General features: G+C 32.8%; 1 protein-coding gene across 11 annotated transcripts in view; it reads right to left on the bottom strand.

Moving 5' to 3' along the window:
• LOC143390007 (3',5'-cyclic-AMP phosphodiesterase 4D-like) overlaps positions 1 to 24,647 on the bottom strand; it is a 224,630-nt gene that overhangs the window by 158,526 nt on the left and 41,457 nt on the right. For 4 of the 11 annotated variants that reach the window (XM_077108181.1, XM_077108182.1, XM_077108180.1 and 1 more), the window contains exon 7: positions 19,255 to 20,314. The exons of 3 other annotated variants lie outside the window; for them this stretch is intronic. In XM_077108181.1, coding sequence (XP_076964296.1) covers positions 20,278 to 20,314 — 37 coding nt within the window. In that variant the 3' untranslated portion in view covers positions 19,255 to 20,277. Of the gene's footprint in view, positions 1 to 437; positions 503 to 11,970; positions 11,998 to 19,254; positions 20,315 to 24,647 lie in introns of those variants that run through there. 4 more of the 11 variants (XM_077108188.1, XM_077108184.1, XM_077108189.1 and 1 more) reach the window with 2 other exon arrangements.

Raw genomic sequence — 24,647 nt, 5'->3', positions numbered from 1 at the left:
TTTGGAATAGATGTTAAAAAGAGTGAGTCATTTGATCTCCATACTTTCAGGAAGAGTTTATAGTACCTGATCTATTAAAAGAGGCAAATGGAGCAAGTTTTATTTCAGCACTCACTGGGAAAAGGCATGTAAACAGGGGGTCCAGTCTCTTTTCCTATTGGAAGACTAAATCATTCTGTCATATCAACTGAGAAGGAATAACACACTATATAGATATCCAAAAGACACAAAGATTATTGTACCAAATTCCTTTAAAAAATGAAATGCTAACTTGCTCATTATAACTAGTTCCCATCAAGAATGTATTTTCTTTATTTAAGTTGTTTGAACCTGACATCAATTGCATTTGGCTACTCTTTAACATTTAATGTGTCTATTTATAACAGACATGTGTGGAAGGTAAAACAAGTTGATTCAGCTTCATCCATTTGCCAGGGTAAAAATTAAATATATCACCTCACACCAGAGATCAGGTCTACTTTTTGCATGTGATGCTCAATAACTGAGAAAAAGCAAAAATTACTCTTATGAGTACAGACTTGGATATAACATTATTTGATAATAAGAATTCACAATTTAATATTTTGATTTTCTGACATTCTGTTTTTTGTTTTTAAAATTACCAATGGCATATTGTATCTCATGAGGTAGCTAATATCTTTTATTCATACTTAGACAATTTAATTTTATCCAGGTTCCTCCTCATCTGTAACTAAAATATATTGTGATATTTAAAATTAAAATAGTTTCATTATCATTAATAAAGAACATCTTCTAACATTGTTTCCTACAATGAATGCAACTTGCATTTTATACATATTTTCAATAATATTATTGACATTCTATTCATTTTCCAGCTGCTTTATTATGTTTCTGTAAGTTGATTTTCTCTCAATTATATTTCAGAGTTAATTCTAGATGCATCATTTGTATTTGTACAAGCCACCAATGAAGTTGAGAGACTTACATAATTTTAAAATAAAACAAATCCTGTCGAACCTACTTAACCCTTACATAGAATATATCTTACGTATTCATCTCTCTACCCATTTTAGGACCTGTGATATGATTGGCATCTTAAAATTTAATATTCATACTCCAAGCCAGTCTGAAATATCACTTAAAAGATAACAGTTCTCTTTAAGACAACAAAGAACTTTCAACAACCAAAGCAGCATGATTTTATTTGCTAAAAATTTATTTTTATGTAAGTTAGTACAAGTGAAAGTTTATTAATAAAATATTTAAACTAATAATGAAAATTTCTGTTTCATTATCTTGTATGAGGTCAGTGATAAATGGTACAATGTTAGCAACATTTTGCAGTGTTTATTATCTTGGTTAGTCTTTTTTTAATTTAGATTCTAAAAAAGTAGTCATTATTGCTGCTACACACAGTTTATTTTAAACACTGGTGTACCAGTTCGTTTTTAATTTGATTTCAAAATATAAAATATACTATTTCTTCTTTTGACTAGAGCCTATACATGCCCTAAATAATATTGACAAATATTTTGAAAATGTTGGTGAGTAATTAAATGTGAAGGAATTGCTATCACTAAATGCATTTTAATTTGCTAGATTTTAAAACAAAATGGCTGCAGTTTCTAAGAAATGCTTTCTTTCAGTAAATCTCCTGCTAGGCTCTGAGAATTTATGTTTTCTTTTAAGGAATCTACCAAAAATAAACACAATTTTTAAAATTCTTGGTTTTTTAATCTGTTTTATTTTTAAAAATAAAGTAAGAAAAAATTAGGGATGAAATGAATTATGATGCTTTAAATAGTAATAGAAACAAATACTCATCATATACATATTTAGTTATAAGAAGTATGGAGTCCAATTATTGTGCTGAAATGATGGCTTGGCCATGTCACTCTGGCACTATATACATTAAATAACATTAATGTGTGAATATTTTCAAAGCATTTGTTAACACTTCCCAAACATTTGTAACACTTTTTAAAATCTGTTTTGTATCTCAGCTATGTTTCTCCTAAATCTAAACTAATACCTTTTTTATAAGAAGAAATAATTTCATGCATAAAGGTAAATATTTACTCAATGATAAGAAAATTTCAAGTCTTCAGTGAATCAAATATCACATTGCATAGAAGCATCTATCTTAGTATATAGGACAATTTTTATATCCTGTTACACACAGATAATTGTTCCCTATTTCCCAGTTTCCATTTCCACATGCTATCACAACTGGTTTCCATTATGAATGTGGGATTCCCAAACTCCCACATTCTATAAGTAGGTAGCTAGGAGATTTGACACATTCTTTCCCAAGATAACTTTTGGCTGATGTGGAAAACAACACTTCATAAGCTATTTGGTGATTATTTAAGCCAAAGAATATCCATGCCTTGTATTTAGACAGCATGTTCAGTAAGTGAACTCAACTGTCTTCCAGATGATTAGTGCATCTTAGAGAAAACAGATCATATGCCTGAAATTTTCCTAGAATATTACTCTTCTACTAGAGAAACTAATTACCTTCTCACTTTTCCAAGAGGGAATGAGGTTAGAATAAGGTGAATGAGTGAGAGACCCATAGAAAGAGAACAAAGGCAGAATGAGAAATACAAGATCTACTAAGAATCACTTTCTGGCCAGTGTTCCCATCTAAGTTGGCCTACTTACCCTGACAACTGACCTCACTCTCACTTGGGTAAATGGGATCAAGATAAAAGAATTTAAATAAGAAGAGAATTTGATCAAGTTGAACACCACTTCTACTTTGGAAATGTTTTCTTCACCTGCTTTGGTTTTCTTCTCTGCTTCCACTCATCATCTTTATCTATTTAAGATTTGAATACCTAAGAACTCAATCCAAAGGCTTTTACTTTCTTCTCTAGCTCCACTCATGTCCTTGGTGAGCTTACCCAAGCTAATGACTGTAAACAATGTCTATAACTTAATGATTTCCGAATATTTTATCAATGGTATAGAGCTTTTTTTTTTTTTCCTGAGGTGCATTTTCATATAACAACTTCTAATTATTATGTCACTGGAATGCCTTCTAGCTATCTCCACCTTCATGTACTCGACATGAATCTCTAGTTGTTTTACAATGTTCCTCCCAAGTCTTCTCCATCTCATCAATGTCACTTTGTCCTTCTAGTCTACACAAAATAATTAAAACAAATAAAATAATATCATTCTACAATTCACCCTCTTTATGGTGCCTCACTTCTAGCCTTCAAGTTCTTGTAGGTGTAATTTCACCTCCATTGCTATGATGCTTGTAATTCATCTATCATCTGTCCCCTAATTTCTTATGGAAAGTGTCCTAAAAATTTTGATTATAGTCTTTTTTTTAATCAAGGAAATGAAACAAATCTCTTTAAAATTGAATCAGTGTATGTGTCTCTTTTGCTCACACTTCAAGTGGCTCTCTATTTCACTTGGAGGAAAGCAAAAGTCATTAGATGACTTGTGTATTCATTTCCTCTGTGATTTTATATCTTTACACTCCAGGTTTATGATTTTCATGTCACGTGGGTTGCTGAATGACCCCTGAATAATTCAGGCCCTCCTTGCCTTAAGGACTTTATTCTTCTTCCTTTCTTTTCTTGGAATTCTTCTCCTGATACATGGCTTGCTCTCTCTCTCTCTATTAATTCTCAGATCAAATATTCAATTTTTTTCTGGTCTCCATATTCAAAATTAAAACCACTGCCTCCTCTCCCTTGTCCAAGAATGCTTGTCTTTCTTCATAGTCTATCACATTGCAATATACTATGGTTTAGAACTTTTTTTCCATTAATAAATTTCCAGCAATTCTGGAAATGAATGAATTAGTGATCAAACTCATCAAAGCTTTATGAAATAAAATTAGGGGAAAAATATCTCCCTGCAATATCTTAACATAGTGCTACATGTGAATATTTGTGTCCTGAAAAATTTATATTTTGAAACCTAATCCCCAAAGTATTGGTATTTGATGATGGTCCACTGGGAAGCTGTTAGGCCATAAAAGTGGAGTATTACACATGAAATCAGTACCCTTATAGAAGAAGCACCAGAGAGCTGTGTCATAAAGACAAAGCAAAAAGGTGCCATCTATGAACCACAAAGCAGGCCCTCTTCAGACATAGAATCTGCCTTGATATTTTACCTCCTAGGTTCTATAACTGGGAAAAATAAGTTTTGTTTTTTCGTAAGTCACCTAATTTATGGTATTTTTGTATTACAGCTTGGAAAGACTAAAACACAGGTTACAGAAGTTTAATATAGATTTAGCCAATGAAGTAATAGGCTTGCTTTAATTCTTTTCCAAGGGTATTTAGTAATAAAAACTATTAAAAAGTTTTCAATATTACAAGAACATTCATGCATGGATCTTTGGCATGGGCTCAGTATAAGGGCCACATTTAATTCATCACTGAATTTGAAGTTCCTGTCTCTGATTATGGCTTATTTAATGAGGAGCTACTTACATCTGAATACAATTGGCTGTTTTAAATGTGTTTTGATATATTCTTTTTGATCATTATAACTCTGTGAGGTAGGTAGTGTAGACATTTTTATCATCATTTTATAGATGACTAAAGAAAAAATAAAAATAGAGCAAATGCTAGAACTTAAGTACTCAAATACCCTTCTAAAAAGCTTTTAACAGTGCACTTTGCTAGTAATAAACATTTTAGATTAGGATGTTAAGTCAAGGGATTTTTTTCCACTAATATATGACCATAACATCATTTTATTTGAAAAATAGAATTACATTTTTTTAGTGTAATTTAATATTTGTCCTTATAACATGTTTTCAAAATGCTCCTAAAGACCCAACTAACTGGTATACATTGATCACTGTATTTCCCTTATTATAAGTTTGTTCTGTTTAAAAATCTGAAAAAAACACAAACCTTGGGATTTTAATTACACACTTTCTAAACCCCCACACAGCAGCTGTAGAGGAAGCAAATATCAGTTTTATTAGCATAATGGAACGACATGAGCCAAGTGAATGAGTTAAATCCCAGAAGATCATGCCTTTTGGATGAGATGTGCTTAAATAGAATAAAAAAACTATTCTGATGATTTATTTATGGTAGAAATGAGAATATAAACTTAAAATAGCAATGCTTAAACTAATTTCTAATTGCTGTACAAAGCTGTGACCTGTTTTGCTGTCAAATGAGTTGTATTCATCCACATTCCCACAATAAAGTGCAAGCCTGTGTTTGCATTTCACAAAGAAAGCAAAGACAGGGAAAATGCAGCTCCATTAACTCAAGTGAAAAATAATATTCTCTTAGACTTAAGAATGGAATATCTAGAGGGGTCTTTCTATCATGACTCAGGCTTGATTGTACTGAGAAACATGAAGGCAGATAGTTATAGAACATAAAGTAATGAGATAATCCAGAGAGAAATCCATGTCAAAATCGCTACACACTGAGAAATAAAAAACAGAAACCACACCGAAGGAAGCTGTACTTTAAAAATATTAAATTATCCATATCTTGACCCATTGAGTCATCTTACAATAAAATTTTCATGAGCACCTGCCTTAACCCTGTTTTCTTCTTCTGAGCTCAGTATTTCACATTATCTCTCCCCAAAAATTTTCTAGAACATTACTAAAGAAACTAATTACTTCTCACTTTCCCAAGAGGGAGTGAGGTTAACATAAGGTGAAAGATTGAAAGATCTAGAAGAAAGAGAACAAGGGCAGAATAAGAAATAAAAGGTCTGCTTAAGAGTCACTTTCTGGCCAATATTTCTAAGTTGGTCTACTGTATAACTTGTTGAACATCACTCCCTTTTGAGTAAATAGGATCAAGAAAAAGCATTTAAATAAATAAGGTTCAGGTAAACTATAAATTCGACTAAGCCAGTCTCTTCAAAGGCATTAATAGATTCAGTAGTCAGTATGTCTGATTTGGAATTTTTGCACTGCCTCTCACTCATTATGTGAACTTAAATATGTTAATTTTTCTTCATTTTCCACATTTTAAAAATGAGGATAATAATAATACCCATAAAATAATACCCATCTCAACAAACTAATATAAAATGTTTAGGTTATGGTGTGACCCATAATAACGTACAGAAAAGATTAATTGTTGAAATTATCATTTTTATTTGTATTTCTAAAGTTGGAAAACAGCTGGAATAATACATTAGAATTTTATAAGCATTATTCCACTATTATATATAGCAATGCCTTCATTGTGATTTTACTAGAGAAGTGAGTTCAACTAGAGTGTGGATTAAGAAAGCATTCCTCTAAAAGGTACCACTGGAGAGCCTTTTATCTGGAGCCCTTGGTGACTGTGTTATAGGAACATAACATGTTTTAAAATTCATTTACATAATTCTAGCATCCTAAACATATTCCTTTAGATCAGTTTTATGCAGGACAAATGTAAGCTTTAGTAGTCATTTCTTGATTAGCAATTTTTCATGAATATTTTATAGCTGTAATATAAAAATTTGAAGAATTCCTTATATTTTTAAGTTAAAATCCAAACAAAATCTTCAATAAAAAATATCTAACTGATATTTTCAAGAAAAATATTATGGTCTTATTTCTCAATTTTTTTTCACTCAGAATGAAAACAATTTTACATTTAAATATCATATAGACTTCTCTATGAAATAATTTTCTTGTTTTCTTTTCACTTTGAGTTAAAATTATTTAATGATATTTTTCATTAACTTTGGTTTTTAATAACAAAATTGAAGAAAGGTAAAAACTACCTACTAGATCACTCATATATTTTATGTGTTTATTTTAATTTTATAATGAATATAAATATATGAACACCATCATGAAGATGAAATTTAGTTAACACTTCTAGAAAAGCATTGAGTACATAGACTTGTCTTGGACTATATGTTTTCATATTTTTTCCCCTACAGATATCATATAACTGGTATTGATGATTATAATGTAATATTCAAAACTACAGTATGCAAAATTTACTGAAGGCTTATTATGGGCCAGCCCTGGGATAATTCATTTTTATGCATTATCCTATATAATTTTCACAACAACTGAATGTTGTATCAACATTAGTGAAGCTAGTCAAATGTCCAAATACTGAAATCTAGTGAGTCCCCAAATCAAGATTCAACCTATGTTTAAACACAAAATGAATGACTTAATGTGTGAAATACATTACATAGTGCAAACTAAAAACAGGTGCCACACCTAAAATAAAAATCTCAAAATAGTTTGAAACAACATTCCAATTTCATTTTCTTATATTCCTTTCAACTCCACCCTAATATTATATTTTATATTACATCAGATTTGTATATAGTCTCACGTGAATATTTTATTTAATGATATTCTGTATGACTTTTCCTTAATAAATCTAGTAAATTAAAATATTGATTTTCCTTTGAACTACATGTGTATCTCAATTTACATAGCTGAGCACTTGCATTATCTTTGAATTCTTAGGCACTGTCAGAATGATTATGCTAATTTCTATTTGAGCACTGGATAATGATAATATAATTGTTAAGACTTAAAGACTTTGAAAATAGTAGCTAAAAGCTGGTGTTCTAGAAATGGCATAAAATGTTATCCTTACTATTGTTGCAGAATTTTGAAATAACTTAAAAATCAGGATTAGAGAATAAAATATTTCTACTGAGTTAAAACTGCTTAAAATTTGTAAGATCTTGGAGCAATATTAAGCAGTGTAATACATTTGTTATATTTTTATAAATTTATTATAGAACGAAACAAAATTATTTTACACAAAGACATTTTAAGAAAACTCTCAGATGCCCATTTCTTCTAAGTGGCAAAACATTGATGATCTTATTTAAATTTCAGCTAGATATACAGATGTAAAATAGATTGTAGAGTATGGAGAACTAAAGCGGGAAACAAGTTAGAAAAGACTCCAGACAAACTCTGAGGAATGAGTGACTTGAGGAAGAGGATACGATGGTAATGCAATCCAACCAGGACTATTTGGTACCTAACCAAATGTGAGAGCTATTAGTGAGTAGAAATGAAAGAAGTTCCCAATCTTATAAACCTAGAAAATCAGAGAAATTTGGTGTTATGAGAAGATAGCAAATCCAGACCATTCAGATTTGCAAAGCAAAATAAGCACAATGCTTTTAATATTGAAGGGGAAGTGTTCTGCACAATGAGGGAATAGCAGGCAAAAACTCAGTAGGTGACATCAAGCCAAGAAAAGTAATCATCATAACCAACAAATAAAACTTGTAGAGAAAGAAGACAACTATACCAACTGGTTCTCTTTGGATTGTTTGAAAGAGAAATCCGTCTAGAAAGCTTAGCTAAAATAAAGCCGTTTCATAGACCCAAAATGCAGGCATAAAACAGAGCCTAGACATATTTTAGAACAAGGGGATTGGGCACAATTAGGGTATTCTTTCCTCTTTCTTTTTATACAACCTTGCTTCATTCCTCTCTCTTAGATTTAGTTTATCTTTTTAAGTCCACACACAGAATTCATGGCCATGGAGAATAACCTATCTGATCAACTGTCTCTCCTTCACCCTACTGTCTTTTTCACCTTTCCCCTCTCTCCTTTCCTTTTCTCAGACTTAAGATTTCAGAGAAGCAGTGTGATTGGGTAATTTATTCTTGGCTTGCCAGTCAGCAGTGGGGAGGGGTTGCTGGTGGGTAGACAACCATCTAGAAAATGTCTGCTTCCTTTATTTTGTATGAAATGAAGTGTATTTTTCAAAGGAGTTGTGGAGATCTGAGCCAACACTGCAATGGATGATCTCCTCAAGGATCAGAGATGTAGTCTCAATGATGCCTCTGCTTCAGAATAAAATGGAGAAGAGAGAAAGAGTCAAAAATATTTTTTTAAAAATCTAATGTGTACAGAGACACTGAGATCAGGGGTAATGAAAATCAAAAGAAGCAATATATATTCAGCAGAAAAGAAATAAGTAATATGCTGATTGTCAATCCACCATTGGATTTGACCAATGAAGATAATCAGTTGCTACATAATTTGATAAAATTTACATATGCAATGTCTATATTATTGTGCTCCGGTATTGTGCAATAGTTGTAACCAGTATTTAAAAAAAGGAGGAAAATTAAGGTAGTCTTTTATGCCATTACTAGTAACTATTAGCTGACCCCTAGTGAACTCTGTTTTAATCTAAGCACTCACAAACAACTACTATAGGAGCCTTATTTAAAATTCCTTACTGGGATGTTGATTTTGAACTCACTAGTCTATGGTTTATGGAATGACACCACATTTCTATTTTGTAAAAAATGAGAATACATTCCTTTCTCCATTCTGTCAGAATCTCCCCACCTTTCCAAGACTTTATAAAGTGAATGAGATGTGATCCTCCCCAGAACTTCCTTTGATTTGCTGGGAAGTAAGTTGTCTGGGTCAGAGGAAAGAACTATTTTTAAGCAACCATCCACTTTTACATTACTTGGGTTCTATTTTCAGCATCCAAATTTTATTCCTGTTTAAAGACAATTTACCTTGACACAGAAATTAGACAATAAAAGTATTGCAGAGTTCAATCTATTACCTTTGAATAATGTATATCTTTCTCAAACAATGGTAAGAAATAAAATTTAAATTTCTGATTGAGGTGCAGTTAATTCTAGAATGTGTTATTCTTCCTTTATAATAACTGGCACATGCAAAAAGACAGGCATGGGATAAACTATGTCTGAAAGCCCTCTGAATGCAAGTGAGAAGAGATAAAAAGACAATGAACATATGTGTAAGGGTAGGAAAAAAGATGTAGGAAGTATTAATCTGTGTACAAAAATATATTTGCATTCCAAAATTCTAGCCAGCAGAAGACATGGAACCTCTAGAATAATTTATGGTATCATCATCCAATGGAAAAAAAAATTTTCCTGCATTTAAAACTTTGCAACCTCTATAATTTGAATTAATTTTAATTATATTTTTAATTAGTTGCAATTATATTTGAGAATTATTAAGTGAACATAGTTTTGATTATTGCTAGAGGTTTATGGAATCAATGCAGCAATGACTCATGCTCACTCCATTTCTTATTGTTTTATCTTCAAATTTACTTTCTCCATTTATTTTTAAAAACTCAGGGCTCATTCAAAATGTCTTCTCACTTTACTGAAATAGACTGCAATCACCCCTGCTTCCTTAGCTTTATATATGTTTTCTTACTCCTTTTTTTGTTGCTGGTATCAGATATTGAACACACAGGCACTTAGCGACTGAGCCACATCCCTTGGCCTTCTCATATTTTATTTTGAAACAGGGTTCTCACTGAGTTGCTTAGGAACTTGCTAAAGTGCTGAGGCTAGTCTCAAACTTGTAATTCAACTACCTCAGCCTCCCTAGTCACTGGGATTACAGGGGTACACAACTGTACCTGTCTCTAATCTTCTTTGTTTTTTACTACATTTTTCTATATACATTCTAATCATCTTTTAAGATCAAGTTAACATTCAACCTTATTCATAAAGTATTACCCAGATTTTAGTAAGAATCTCTGTCTCTCTATGTATGGGTTTACCCACCATTGACACATTATTATTTTATTTTTCTTAATGCCTCATTTCTGAAACAACACTTCTTAACCTTTTATTATCTGAATTCATTATGTTTATTAATTTATAAACATACATTAATTGTTCTATGAATGTTTTTTTTTTTCAAATTCAGACAGAAAATTACTACAGTAAAGATTGGCTAATATTTCTATCAAATTTTCTGATACAAGAACCTACACAAGGCATGGAGGTGACAATATTTTGCCAATCCCTCTTTTACACTTAGTATTCTTTGACAAATACATTGCTAGAAAACTATGGGTTCTAAAGTAAATACTAAGCTTTATCAAGAGGAGGAAGTTAACACTTCAAAAGTAGGCCTAACTTACTATATTAAAACAAAGCATAGAACTAGAACTTGGACCTAAAAGACAAAAAGTAAAATAAAATAATGTTTTTTGGCTAATTGAGAAACATAAACAGAAAAAAAAAAAAAGAAAAATGTCGCGACCCCTTGCCCGCAAGGAAGACGCAACTCAGGAATCTTCTTTCAGCAGTTTATTCAGGCCTTGATTAAAGTATCTTTTAGTGACCCCCCTCCTCTACTCTCGAGCGCCCAAGCACAGCCTAATAAAGCCTCCCACGTACCAATTTTAAGCCGCCACGTGGATCTTTCTTATAGGGTGGCAAGGGATAGCGTGCCAACTCTCCACAAAAGAATTTGTTTATCACAGGCCACAGTGGAAGCCGGCGCCATCTTCTAATGGCGGCCACAATCTACAACAATGGCTTACCACAGAAAAACTTTACAAACAGTGAATAGATTACTATGAGAAATATAAATTGAATCATATGAACTATGAATCTAGTACATACTATCATAAATAGATACACAGATTATATAGATAGATAATTTGAATTTTTTCCAAATTCATAAAAGACACATTACGACAGATTTTTGGCTTTTAGGAAGATATTTTGGTTTTTAGACAAGTGCATACTTTTTTATGAAAATATGTTTTCAGATTACTATCAGACGAATTTAATACAATCTCGAAATAGAAGAAAAAATAATAAATAACTCGAACTGTTTATAATATTCATCTTTTAGAAGATTTAATTTCCTTTTCAAATAGTTATATGAAGGCATACAGAATTTTGTGACTTTCCTCAAGCTTTAATTATGACATATTTTTTAAATTCTAAATTTTATTAAGGAAGCTAAGGTCTACAGGCAAAATATTAGCACATGAAAGCACATTTCAGAATGAAATAAAATGAAAAACAAAACTAGAAAACAAACTTAAAAACAACCATGCAAACAGACATATATCAAAACCGAATGGTTGAAATACATGAATTTTGGGTAACTTATAAATAGTATTCATGCACTGAAATAGCATTGACACCAACAGAATAGATTTTATCATTTAAGAGAACTTGAAATAAGCAGAAAAGTGAATCACCATAACCATGCAAAATGGACATGGGCTCACCTTTAACTTTATTCTTTGAAGCAGCAGCTGGTACCAAGGAAAGGTTGCACAAGAAGAAGAAACAAATATTAGATATTAGACAGACTTTCTAGTTAGCAAGAAAACAGAGATGCTATTAGTACTAAGTTGAAAAGTACATTTATATTGCCCACATACTTTATATCAAGAGAACCTATAACAAAGAAAATGACAATTGTTATACTTCATTAGTATATGATTGAAACACAGGAGTAAGAAAGTAAGACAGGAGGGCCAATAGTGAGGTGCAACTTGAAACACCGCAAGACACCAAACTCAAGGAACACACTTCTTTCTCTATGTTTTTCTTAGTTCTAAGACTTAAACAATAATCAATAAAAAGTAATTCATACATAGCTATTATTTTGCAGAGGAGTGTACTGGGGAATGAATCCAAATGTGCTCTACTACTGAGCTACATCCCTACTCCTTTTTATTTTTTATTTTGTGACAGGGTCTTGGCAAGTTGGCACAGGCTGGGCCCAAACTAAGGATCCTCTGCACTCAGCCTCTAGATTCATTGGTATTACAGGCATGCTTCACACTTTAAATATGTTTAATACCATTTAACAATTAAACTGTAAACCAAAAAGTATGAATTAATGACAAGGGCAGGTCATTTCATTTACTGAATGCTTTACTAAATGCTGAGCCTGATGTCTCACACTTTCCCTACATCTTCCACATGATGATGACAACTTGGAGCGTTAAGTTTTGATGTTTGTGCCTCATAGGTGTGGAAAATGAAAGTCAGAATTGTCTAGTTACCTGCTGAAGGTGACAGAGCACAAAGGAAGAAAGTTTCAAATTCTAGCCTAGGTGTATCAAATCCCAGAATCTGTGCATGAAGATTACACCCTGTGGTGTTTGTATTTAAGGAACGAGTCACTTAATAAACTGCAAGCATCAGTACTTCAACAATACCCAACTCAAATCATATGATTCATTAAACCCCAGCTATTTTGGTACATGGTTGACTATATAGCTATGAAACTTGAAAACTTCATTACTTTAATTGGCATGATTCCCTTAAGAGGTAGAAATTGAAGCTTATTTATATCTAGTGGTAAACACTATTTGGGGCAGACATAAATTTGAAGTGATATATTCTACTTTGATTGGATATTATTTGATAATGAAGACTGAAAGAGGAGGGAGTGTTTTTTCACTCTCTAAAGGATATTAAAGATAAAGTAGCCCATCCCTTAATTGGGAAATATAAAGTCTCTAGTTCTGTAGACTGACCTTTAGTGCAATTTAATTTAGATTTTGGATTTAGTACCCATGAAGTAGGAATGGAAACTTTTAATTTACACTTCATTTTTCCAAGGTATTTGAACTAAAAAAAAAAAAACTTGAGAAAGTTTAGTTAAATTTTCCTTATGGGAAAATTCATTTTCAAACACGGATAACAAACACTATCTTACTATTGTATTTTAAATAATATTTTCCAAACAAAACACTTAAATAAAATTAAAATTATATTAAGAAACCTGGATTAAGTCCTTTTCTTAAACTCACTCAAGCTATTTATTGCACAACTTTAAATATAAGTAGGTGGTTGGAAAAAAAGAATGATTTACAATATTACTGTGAACTTTAAAAAAAAACCTCAAAGATCAAAAATTTAACTACTATTTGTTTTACAACATTTTTACTAATTATTAGGCTATAATTTATAACAAAGAAATAACCCACTGGAGACACTAGATTATGTAATATTACATGTAAAATTTCAAAATTTTCTTTTACCAAGTAACGTACACCTTTTTAATGAAGGAAATAAGACTGCTTTATTGTTTAAATACAAATTTGAAATATATCTAAAAAAACTAGAGGACAGAGAAAAGTAAACAGAAACCCCTCTTCTCCACTGTCAACTTCTAAAATGCAATTTGAACAGATCCCATTAAACTAGAAACATAAAAATAACACTAATATTGGGGCTGGGATTGTGGCCCAGAAGTACAGTGCTCCCCTAGCATGCATGAGACCCTGGGTTCAATCCTTAGCACCACATTAAAAAAATAAAATTAAAAAAACCACTAATGTTATTTTTAAATGCAAATTTTGAAGTTCTTATAAAACTCAGTAACAAACATGTACTTTTTGTCTTTTATTTTCAAAAACAAGATCATACTGTGCATATTATTTTGTATTCTGCTTTCCCACATTTTTCTTCAGTTTAATACATAGAGTTCTAACTCACTTTTTAAAATAATTGTGTAGTGCTTATAGTTTGTCTGAAGGACTATTTCTTTTTATAGACTTGTAGTATTTTTTTAATATTAATTCTGAAACACAGATCCTTACAGAAGATCTCTTCTGTGCTATAGTGATGTTTAATGTCTATAGGACAAATTTTCAAGTTGTTTTCATATTTCTATACAGAAAACATTTGACTAAAGATCTTAAATATCTTGAGAGAGGTTTGGGAATATTTGGAAAAGAAATGTAATAGTAAGCTAATGATTTGAAATCTTAAGAAACCAGAAAAAGAGAATAAAACTAGTATAGAATCTAACATTCCTAATAGGTGACATGCTACAAACTTAGATGTTTTAAATCAAAAACTATTTCGAATAATTTTTCTTAAGTATTTAATTTTCAATTAAAAATTTAGTTTTTAAATTCACAAAATATTTTAAATTCACAAAATATCTAATATTTCACAAAACTCACTCTCATATACAGTAAGCTACATTACTTGCTGAAAGTCAAAGGATAGAGTAATGCGTCAATACGTTGATTGGTTCATGTGAAGAGAAATTTCATTTTGAAATCAATCCACCACTTAAAAAAACATTTAGAATAAATTAGAATAAATTCAAAGAAAAATTGCCCAAAAATATAAAATTTTAAGATAAAGATTGATATTATTATTTTAAGATAATAATTTCTCATACATAACAAATACAACTAGTCTTTTATTAGAATTAATCTCTTATTCAAAATCAGTGAAATCAAGATAGAAAACTTAGGTGTTTACATTTTTTGGTGGGATGGAGAAAAATTATCAAACATTCTCAAACATTACATGAAGGCAGAAGATTTTTTTCTTAGATTCTTGGGCAAGTACCAAAATAAAATAGAAAGAAAAACAAAAGCTCTAGGCCTGTTTCATTGTGTGTTCAGGCAGCTAATGCTAGACTAGGCTAGTTAATATAATTGGAAAGAGACCAGGCTACCAGGCTTGTTAGCCCAATTATAATTCTCTGCATTTTCAATAAAAGAAGCCAAGATGACAGCAATACTGTCATAAATGTCATGTTCAATACTTGTAAGATTTTCCATTGTCAGCACAGTCCAATTATAAGTCAATTGTAAAGTGCACATTGCACACCACCCAAAAGTGCCTGAAAATTATCTTAAAAATGCAAATTTAACTGTTCATAGTTAAAATGGAAAGAAAGGAATTAAAGATATTTTGACCAGAGAAAAGTTTTAGATATGAAATCAAAAATTCTTCACTTTTATAATGCAAGTAGCAAGTTGAAATTAGAGCATTATATTGGTTCACACTAGTTTTTCAGACATTATTAGTTATAATATTAAATTTAGAAATGAAAATAATCATAATATTCATCATGTGAAAACTTGTGCAAATAATGTTTGAAGAAAAATCATCTGAGTAATGAACTTATCCTCACTTTTTACATATGAATGCTGAATAGTTAGATAATATTAGTCATTATATTACTGACACTACTCCCTAAAATTTCTAATACAAAGAATCAAAAAGTAAAAAATTAATTCATCATGTTACTCATTTGGTTAATAAGTCCCATTGAGGAATGTGCTTGTCTAGCTATTTATAAGAGGCGTCTCTCTCTTATAAGTGTTTGGAGAATTGGAAACTCTAAAACAATATCTCTCAAAATGAATCTCAAGGACTTTGAATAGGACATGGAGGCATGGTTAGGGACAAGACAAATTTTACATGCTTTGAATTTTACCTACCTAGTCACACTTCCCCTATTCTTTCATTTCTTATTTCCTATGTTAAAATTTACTGTCATATTTTTATCAGTATTTGTGATATGTGTAAAATATAAAATTTACAGGATTTAATGTTGCCTTAAAAGTATTTCTGCAGTCATTTATTAATGATACATTTAATAAGTAGTCAGTAAAAACATAACTAATGCTTATTTAGAGATAGCTGATACTAAGATCCATAAATTTTATGGATTGTTTAATTTTATGATTATGTAGAATGTTTTTGAAATATTTTGATATTTTTGTATTCTGTTTTTGATTATTCCTTTCCTGTGCACAGTAGTAGAAAAGGGACCATTATTTCTTTTAAAAACAGGTAATGAATTTTAGAGTTTAGACTAAGGAGAGATAGAGTTTTCTGACATTTGTGATTTAATATTTTGTTGTGTGGGCTGTTTCCTTTGTTCCAAATATATCTGCAATGAATCAAAACAAAGCAAAACATTGCTATTGGCAGATAGTATAATATAAAGTTTTAAAATATGAAAACATTACTTTGAGAGTGCATAGCAAAAAAAAAATACAGAAATAAATGAGAATGGCATTGCCACTACTTCCTAGAGGAAATACAATAAAATGAAGGGATCCAAAACATTACAAACTTTAGCTGAGAAAAGACAAATGCTTTTCTCTGTATTATAAAACTCTACAATATCAATTGTACAACTAAAACACCACACTAAATGAACATATGTATTTTAAATCCACTAAGTCAAAATGTTATAATTTGATGTGGCATATTAGTAGTGCTAATCAATACCAGATTATTTTTTATGTCTTTTCAAAAATAAAGTAAATAATTTGAAAAGAGGCAGTATTAGCACATCTACAGTATCAATACCACAATATTAAAGTGTTTCAAGATATGGAAATAAAAATTGCCTTGTAGAATTAGATAGCTACCTACTTTTATTTCTATTTTTTGTTTTTTTCCAATCACCTCTACCACAGAGTAAAACACATTTTTCACTAATTACCTTAAACTTATTTAAAATAACATCTTACTGAACTATCAAGTAGCATCATCTAAACATTAGAATTTTTTTCCATAAGGCTCATTAATATCAAAAGACTTAGAAAAGTGTGACTTTAATTTAGTTTCACAAGTTTTTATTTTTTAATAACCATACAAATTTCGTATAAGGAAAAAAGTGTAAAAATGGTGTTCAAAATGTTTTGCAAAATATATTTTCTATTGAAGTTATACCCTGATGGATAAAAAAATTTGATAAGCAGAAATTTCTTTTAATAAAAATAGTTCAACCAAGAAGTATATTAAAAATAATAGAATTAGAAAATTACCATTCTATAATCCCTAATAAATTCTTTTTTAAAAAAATATTTATTTATTTTAGTTTTCAGCGGAGACAACATCTTTATTTGTATGTGGTGCTGAGGACCTATCCCAGGCCGCACGCATGCCAGGCGAGCGCGCTACCACTTGAGCCACATCCCCAGCCCTTACAAATTCTTATAATTGGGTAATGATTTCCAGGATTAGAAAAGAAATAACCAACCCCTATGCTTTCTCATAGAAAAACATGACCCACTTAAGTGATTTTGCCAAAATAAACAAACCTGGATAGAATCATGTCTCTGTATTAAACTTCAGTTGTCCAATAAATGCAGGGTCACAAAATATGTCAAATCAATGTAATTAGTTTGATATTTTATTTTGAAGCCACATAAAATTTTGGCTATTTTTTCACTTATTAAATACATTCCAGGGAAAAATATCAATTGAAGGAAGAACCTGCAAACTGGGGAAGCTGCTCAAGGGTAGAGTCATGCACAAAACCTGAGTTCATTTTCTAGCCATGCCAAAAGAAAAGAAGAAAGAAGAATCAACCAATTGTCACATGTGGACTTCTTTGGATGCTGATTTGAACACTGGATATTATATTAGGTTAGTGTATTACTAACATTTAGATGAGATAATATTGTAACTGCATTTTTAAAGCCATTATCTTTTTATAAAATTAAATAATTATAACAAGTTATCTGTTATTTCATATTTGTTTCAAAATAATTTTAGAATTTGTAATATTTATTACTTCTTCATATTTATTTAAATGTTTTACATTTTTGGTAATAAAAACTGTTTAAAATACTTTACAAATTTAAATAAAAATCTAGGTATATTTTATTTGTAAGTATTATCATTTTCCCTTAATATGATTTAATATGATAATGTGTATTAAACAAAATAGTATTTGTTATCTACATATATTTATATAGGATGTGATCAATTTATCTTGTGAGTAAATTATTTACAGTATGAATAAGTCAAATAGGTAACACTGAAGTAATTTTATTAAATTATCTTAAAACCATGAAATCTTGCCGCAGTCTTTTGCTGGGCACAAATCACGAGTCTCCACACAGCTTGTAGATTCAAACAGCAATTCTTTATTCCCGAACTCACACCGGCCGTCTACAAACACGCTCTGGGGGAATCCACGTTCTCTGCCCAAATCCACTCCGTTCTCTGCCCAAATCCTCTCCTGCCTAAATCCACTCCGCATGGGCTTCTGTCTCTCAAAATATACTGTCTGACCTAAGCACTCAAGAGGAACTCAGCAGCAGGATACGCCCTATTCCAAAAGAGGAACACCCTAATCTCCTATTACTAAACCGCCCTATTCTAAAGGGGAAACACCCTACTCTCCTATTATGCTAAACTGCCCTATTCTAAAGGGGGAACACCCTAAACACGGATCCTGCCCTGGTCCTTGAGCAAGGTCACCTTTCAGAAGTCCTTCCACTAGACAGCATGGGAGTAAGCTGGCAAGGAATTTGTCATACCTACTTGGCTGATGGCTCCCAGCATCTCCCCCCTTCTGATTAATTAAACAACAAGTAATGTGGCTTAAGGACCGTGCCTGGTAGGTTGTCCAGTTCAACATATGGCTCTTACCCGTCATCGGAAAACTGACCTTTAGGTAACTGACCTTTAGGCGTCAGCCTCCTGTCTTAGGTTGATACCATTGCAACTGGATCATACCCGTCACTGACTACCGGTCCAGCATACAGCCATACTTGTGGATAGGTCTATGCACCAGTGGGGGGGTGAGGTTCTTTGCCTCACCTCTGTTGGCCCCCAAATTTGGCCTTGGTGCCAGTGGGGGAGTGAGGTTAATGTGGCTTAAGGACCGCGCCTGGTAGGTTGTCCAATTCAACATATGGCTCTTACCCGTCATCGGAAAACTGACCTTTAGGTAACTGACCTTTAGGCGTCAGCCTCCTGTCTTAGGTTGATACCATTGCAATTGGATCATACCCGTCACTGACTGCCGGTCCAGCATATAGCCATTGGCCCCCAAATTTAGACCATCACTAGCAGAAGGGAGGAGGATACAGAAATGCCACGACACCAAGCCAATTGACAGTTCCTTTGGAAAAATTGCATCATTGGTGACACCATCAGCAAAGATCACTGGTGACACCATCAGCAAAGATATGCCAGCATTACCACAATTTGCTGCACTAAACGTAGTTACATAGTCCAGGCAAGTTCTGTAAGCAGTTCAAAGTGGAGGAATCTATCAATCTGTCCATCTCCTCCCAAAGTCCGTTGCCTCCCAAAGTAAGTTGACTTCTTGATTGAGCATACTTGTTGAGTTATATTCATTGGGATGAAGATAGGAATTCTGGCAATGATGCTAAAAAGACATTAACCTGAAAAGAATCATTAAATATAATGAAAAGGAAAGGTGAAAGTAAACAAACAGATCTGTTAACTTACTTAAAAAACAATCCTTAACAGCTGTTTACCTGATTTAAATTAGTAAACAAGCAGATCTGTTAACCACCTTTAAAAACAATCCTTAACAGCTGTTTACCTAATTTAAATTAAGCCATTTAAATCACATAATTAAAAAAAAAAAAATTCGGATCCATTTTCTCATGAGCGCTCCTCATATATAAAATACGCACACACAGACATACAACACAAAACACAAATGTGCAAACAAACGTACAACACATAAGATAATAATAAAGGCCTTGTAGCTTTACCTAGGTGAAATCTCCATTGCAATGTTTAAAAACTCCACAGTCAAAAAATAAAACTGATCAGAAAAACATTAACCTAGGTTTGTATGAGCTCAAAAAATAAAAATAGAACCTTATGATGTGGAAAAATGCAATAATAAAATAGATATTGAAAAAAAAAAAATCCTGGTTAATCACAGTCGCAGACGTAAGAATGGCCAAGCTGGAGTTCTGGATATCAGCTGTTATGGATTTGAGTCAAATCATCTTCTTTTCGATCTGTAGAAATTGCTTTAGTTAGTCTTTCTGGATTCCAAATCGGCTGCTGTTCTCCCTGTGGAAACACACAAACAGAGCCCCGACTCCAGACAATCACTGGGTCTGGACCTTTCCATTGTCCTGTTAGAATATCTTTCCAAAGAACTTTAGGCTTATGCACATTTTTTGGATACATATGCCTTTCCGCAGCACTAAGTCCTGATGAATCCAAATTTAAAAAGTTTAGAGTAAAAAGTGTTATTTTAAGTTTATCTTTGGGGGATATATACCCCTTTCCAATTCCCTCTTTTTGCTTTAATAAGTACGTTTTAATAGTTTGATGAGCTCTTTCAACTATGCCTTGTCCCTGTGGATTGTATGGAATTCCCGTTATATGAGTAATACCAAATGATGAGCAAAATTGTTTAAAAGAGGTAGAGGTATAGCCAGGACCGTTATCAGTTTTTAACTGTTTAGGAACACCCACAGTGGCAAAATTTTGTAAGCAATGAGCTATAACATCTTTAGTTTTTTCTCCGGCATGAAGGGAGCCCATCAAAAATCCGGAAGAAGTATCAACTGTAACATGTAAATATTTTAATTTTCCAAATTCTGGCAAGTGTGTGACGTCCATCTGCCAAATATGGTTAGGTATCAGTCCTCTAGGATTGACTCCAAGTTTAACTTGTGGTAAAAACGTCACACAATTTTGACATTGTTTTATTATATGTCTGGCTTCTTCCTTAGTTATTTTAAAACGCTTTTGTAAAGTATTAGCATTAACATGGAATTTTTATGAAAATTCATAGCTTCTTCTAGTGTAGAGAAAATATGTATGTCATGTGTAGTTTTATCTGCTAAATCATTGCCCAAACTAAGGGCTCCAGGCAATCCTGTATGTGCTCTAATATGTCCTATAAAGAATGGATCTTTTCTGTCCCAGATTAGACTTTGTATAGTGGAAAACAAAGAGAAAACAGTAGAAGATGGGGAAATCCTACCAGCATCTTCAAGAGATACTATAGCATTAACTACATACTGACTATCAGAAAATAAATTAAATACAGAATCTTTAAACATTAAAAAGGCTTGTAATACTGCATTAAGCTCTACCTTTTGAGCTGATTGTTTGGGTACTAAAAATGTAAAAGTTTGATCAGGGGTAACTACTGCTGCTGTACCATTATTTGACCCATCAGTGAATATATTTGGAGCATTCATGATAGGGGTTTTTCTTGTCATTTTTGGAAAAACTACAGGATGCTTAGACCAAAAAGACAACAAAGGATTAGATGGTAAGTGATTATCAAATGAAACATTAGATTTACACATGATTATTGCCCAAGTATTTAACTCATTAGCTAACTCATCAATTTGATCCATAGTATATGGAGTAATAATTTTATTGGGAGAAATTCCAAACACTCCCTTCGCTGCTTTTATTCCTTTGAGTATTAATTGTCCTACAGCCTCAGGATACCTAGTAAGAATAGTGTTAGGAGAATAAGATAAATGTATCCACAATAATGGACCTTCTTGCCAAAATACTCCTGTAGGAATATTTTTTGTTGGTAGTACAATAAATAATAAAGGCAAACTTATATCAATTCTATCCAAATGTATATTTTCCATATATGTTTCAATAATTTTTAATGCCTTTCTTGCTTCAGGCGTTAACATGCGGGGTGAGTTTGGATCTGATGGACCTTTTAGAATATCAAATAAAGGTCCCAACTCTCCTGTTGGTATGCCTAGATAAGGCCTTATCCAATTTATGTCTCCCAATAACTTTTGAAAGTCGTTAAGTGACTTGAGTTGATCTACTCGTATTTGAATTTTTGGTGGACGGACCATGGTTGAGGATAATAGAACTCCTAAATAATTAATTGGAAAATTTAATTGTACTTTATCTATTGCTATCTCTAGATTATAATTTTTAATAAGTTTGTAAGTGTGGCATAACATTCCAGCAATATGTTTTTATCTTTATGTGCCAATAATACATCATCCATATAGTGAAATATTTGTAGTTCAGGATTTTGATTTCTAAGTGGCTGGATTGCTTTATTAACATATATTTGACACATAGTTGGACTGTTAGCCATCCCTTGAGGGAGTACTTTCCATTCATATCTCTGATCAGGACCTTCATGATTTAATGCAGGGATAGTAAATGCAAAACGTGGACTATCCTCGGGATGAATTGGAATTGAAAAAAAACAATCTTTAATATCTATGGCTAAAACATGACAGGTTTTTGGCAAAGCAGACAATTGAGGAATCCCTGATTGAGCAGGTCCCATAATAACCATTTCATTATTAATGGCTCTTAAATCTTGCAATAATCTCCATTTACCAGATTTCTTTTTAATGACAAAAATGGGAGTATTATGGGGAGATATGGAAGGTTGTATATGTCCTTCCGCTAATTGTTGTTTGACCAGATCATGGGCTACTTGTATCTTTTCTTTAGTCAGGGGCCACTGAGGAACCCACACTGGTCTTTCTGATTTCCAAGTAATTTTGATTGTCTCAGTGGCCCTTTCTGAAAATCCAACCCATGTCTGTCTGTTCCTTGATCTATTTGAATTGGTGCTGCTATACCTTGTCCTTGTTTTCCTAATCTTTTTTCTTTCCTAAAACCTTGTCTAGCCCTAGTAGTGGGCGCATTAGGATTGATGTTATTTGTTAACGTCAAACCTAATTGATCTAGGACATCTCGTCCCCATAAATTTATAGGAAGATGATCCAATACATAGGGCTGTATAGTTCCCTCACAACCTTCAGGATCCTTCCAATCTAATATCATTGCACTTCTATGGGGATTAGTCACCACTCCTAGGCCTCGAAGCGTTTGAGTGGCTTGTTGTAATGGCCAATGTTTTGGCCATTCCTTACTAGATATGATGCTAAGGTCTGCACCTGTGTCCAGTAGCCCATTAAAGTCGTGTCCTTGAATATTTAGTTTTAACATTGGGCGAGAATCTAAATTTAAAGACAACATAGCCCAATCTACACCTGTGGAGCCTAATCCCCTGGAACCTCTTTTTACACTATGACTAGGAAATTTATTATGTAGGCTGGGTATTATTAACAACTGTGCTATTCTGTCTCCAGGTGAAATTACTGATATACCTCTTGGAGAACTAGCTATAATTTTTATTTCACCTACATAATCGGGATCAATTACCCCAGGACTTATCATAAGTCCTTTTAATGTAGATGAACTACGTCCCAATAATAAGCCTACTGTCCCTTGGGGAAGAGGTCCTTTTATTCCTGTGGGAATGATTTGAACTCCCATCTCTGGAGTTAGTACTGCTCTGGCAGAGGCGCAGATGTCCAACCCTGCGCTCCCTCGGGTTTGTCTGATGAGGGATTTAATGGACAATGTGTCCTGGGCACTACTCTGATGGTGTTGCTGGGTTCCTCCACTGCCCCGTATATTTGTGGTTGTGGGCCCCGGAGCATTGGGCCCGGCTGTCCGTTTTTTGGAAACGGAGCCTGATGCCTTTCTCCACGGTATCGTGGGTAAATACCTGGTCCTTTTCCGTTTTTTGGTAAGGGAGTACCCTCTATGGTAGTTTGAGAACAGAATTCATTAGCCCAATGTCTCCCTCTACGGCATCGTGGGCAAATACCCGGTATTCTATTTCTTTGATACCTAGTTTTGTTAAATCCTCCTCCTATGGGGCAACTCCTTTTAAAATGTCCTGTTTGTTCACAATCATAGCATGTTTTTGGCCTGGTATCTAAAGCCTGTTGTACTGCAGCTGCCAAGACTTGCCCTTGTTCATTAATATCTCTACATAATTTAATATATGTGTTTAAATCTTCATGTCTCCATGGTCTAATAACCTCTCTGCAGCAACGATTAGCTTGGTCATAAGCCAGTTGTTTTATTAATGGCATTGCTTGTTCCGTATCCCCAAAAATTTTGGCAGCCGTTTGAATTAGCCTATCTACAAAGTCAGTGTAAGGTTCATTAGCTCTCTGTATTACCTTAGATAGCTGACCTTGAAAATCTCCATGTCCTTGTAAAGTCTTCCATGCCCTAACTGCGTCTGCAGCAATTTGTGCATATATAGCAGGATCATATTCAATTTGTTGCCGCTGACCCTCATAAGGTCCTTTTCCTAGCAACATTTCTAAATTTCTTTGAGGGTAACCGGCTGCTGCATTTCTCCTAGCTGTCTCTGCACAAAATTCCTCATTGGCAACCTTCCATAACAAATATTGTCCTCCATTTAGCACAGATTTACACATGCTAGCCCAATCTGCTGGCGTCATGTCCAAGTTAGTAATGGACTCGACCATGCTCACCGTGAAGGGAGCTTGGGGACCATAGCTTGTTACAGCCTCTTTTAACTGCTTCACTGTTTTAAAATCTAAAGCACGGTGAATTCGCT

This window comes from Callospermophilus lateralis, unplaced genomic scaffold (genome assembly GCF_048772815.1).
Source record: "Callospermophilus lateralis isolate mCalLat2 unplaced genomic scaffold, mCalLat2.hap1 Scaffold_183, whole genome shotgun sequence".
Lineage (NCBI taxonomy): Eukaryota > Metazoa > Chordata > Mammalia > Rodentia > Sciuridae > Callospermophilus > Callospermophilus lateralis.
This window is presented reverse-complemented; position numbering and strand designations above follow the sequence as displayed.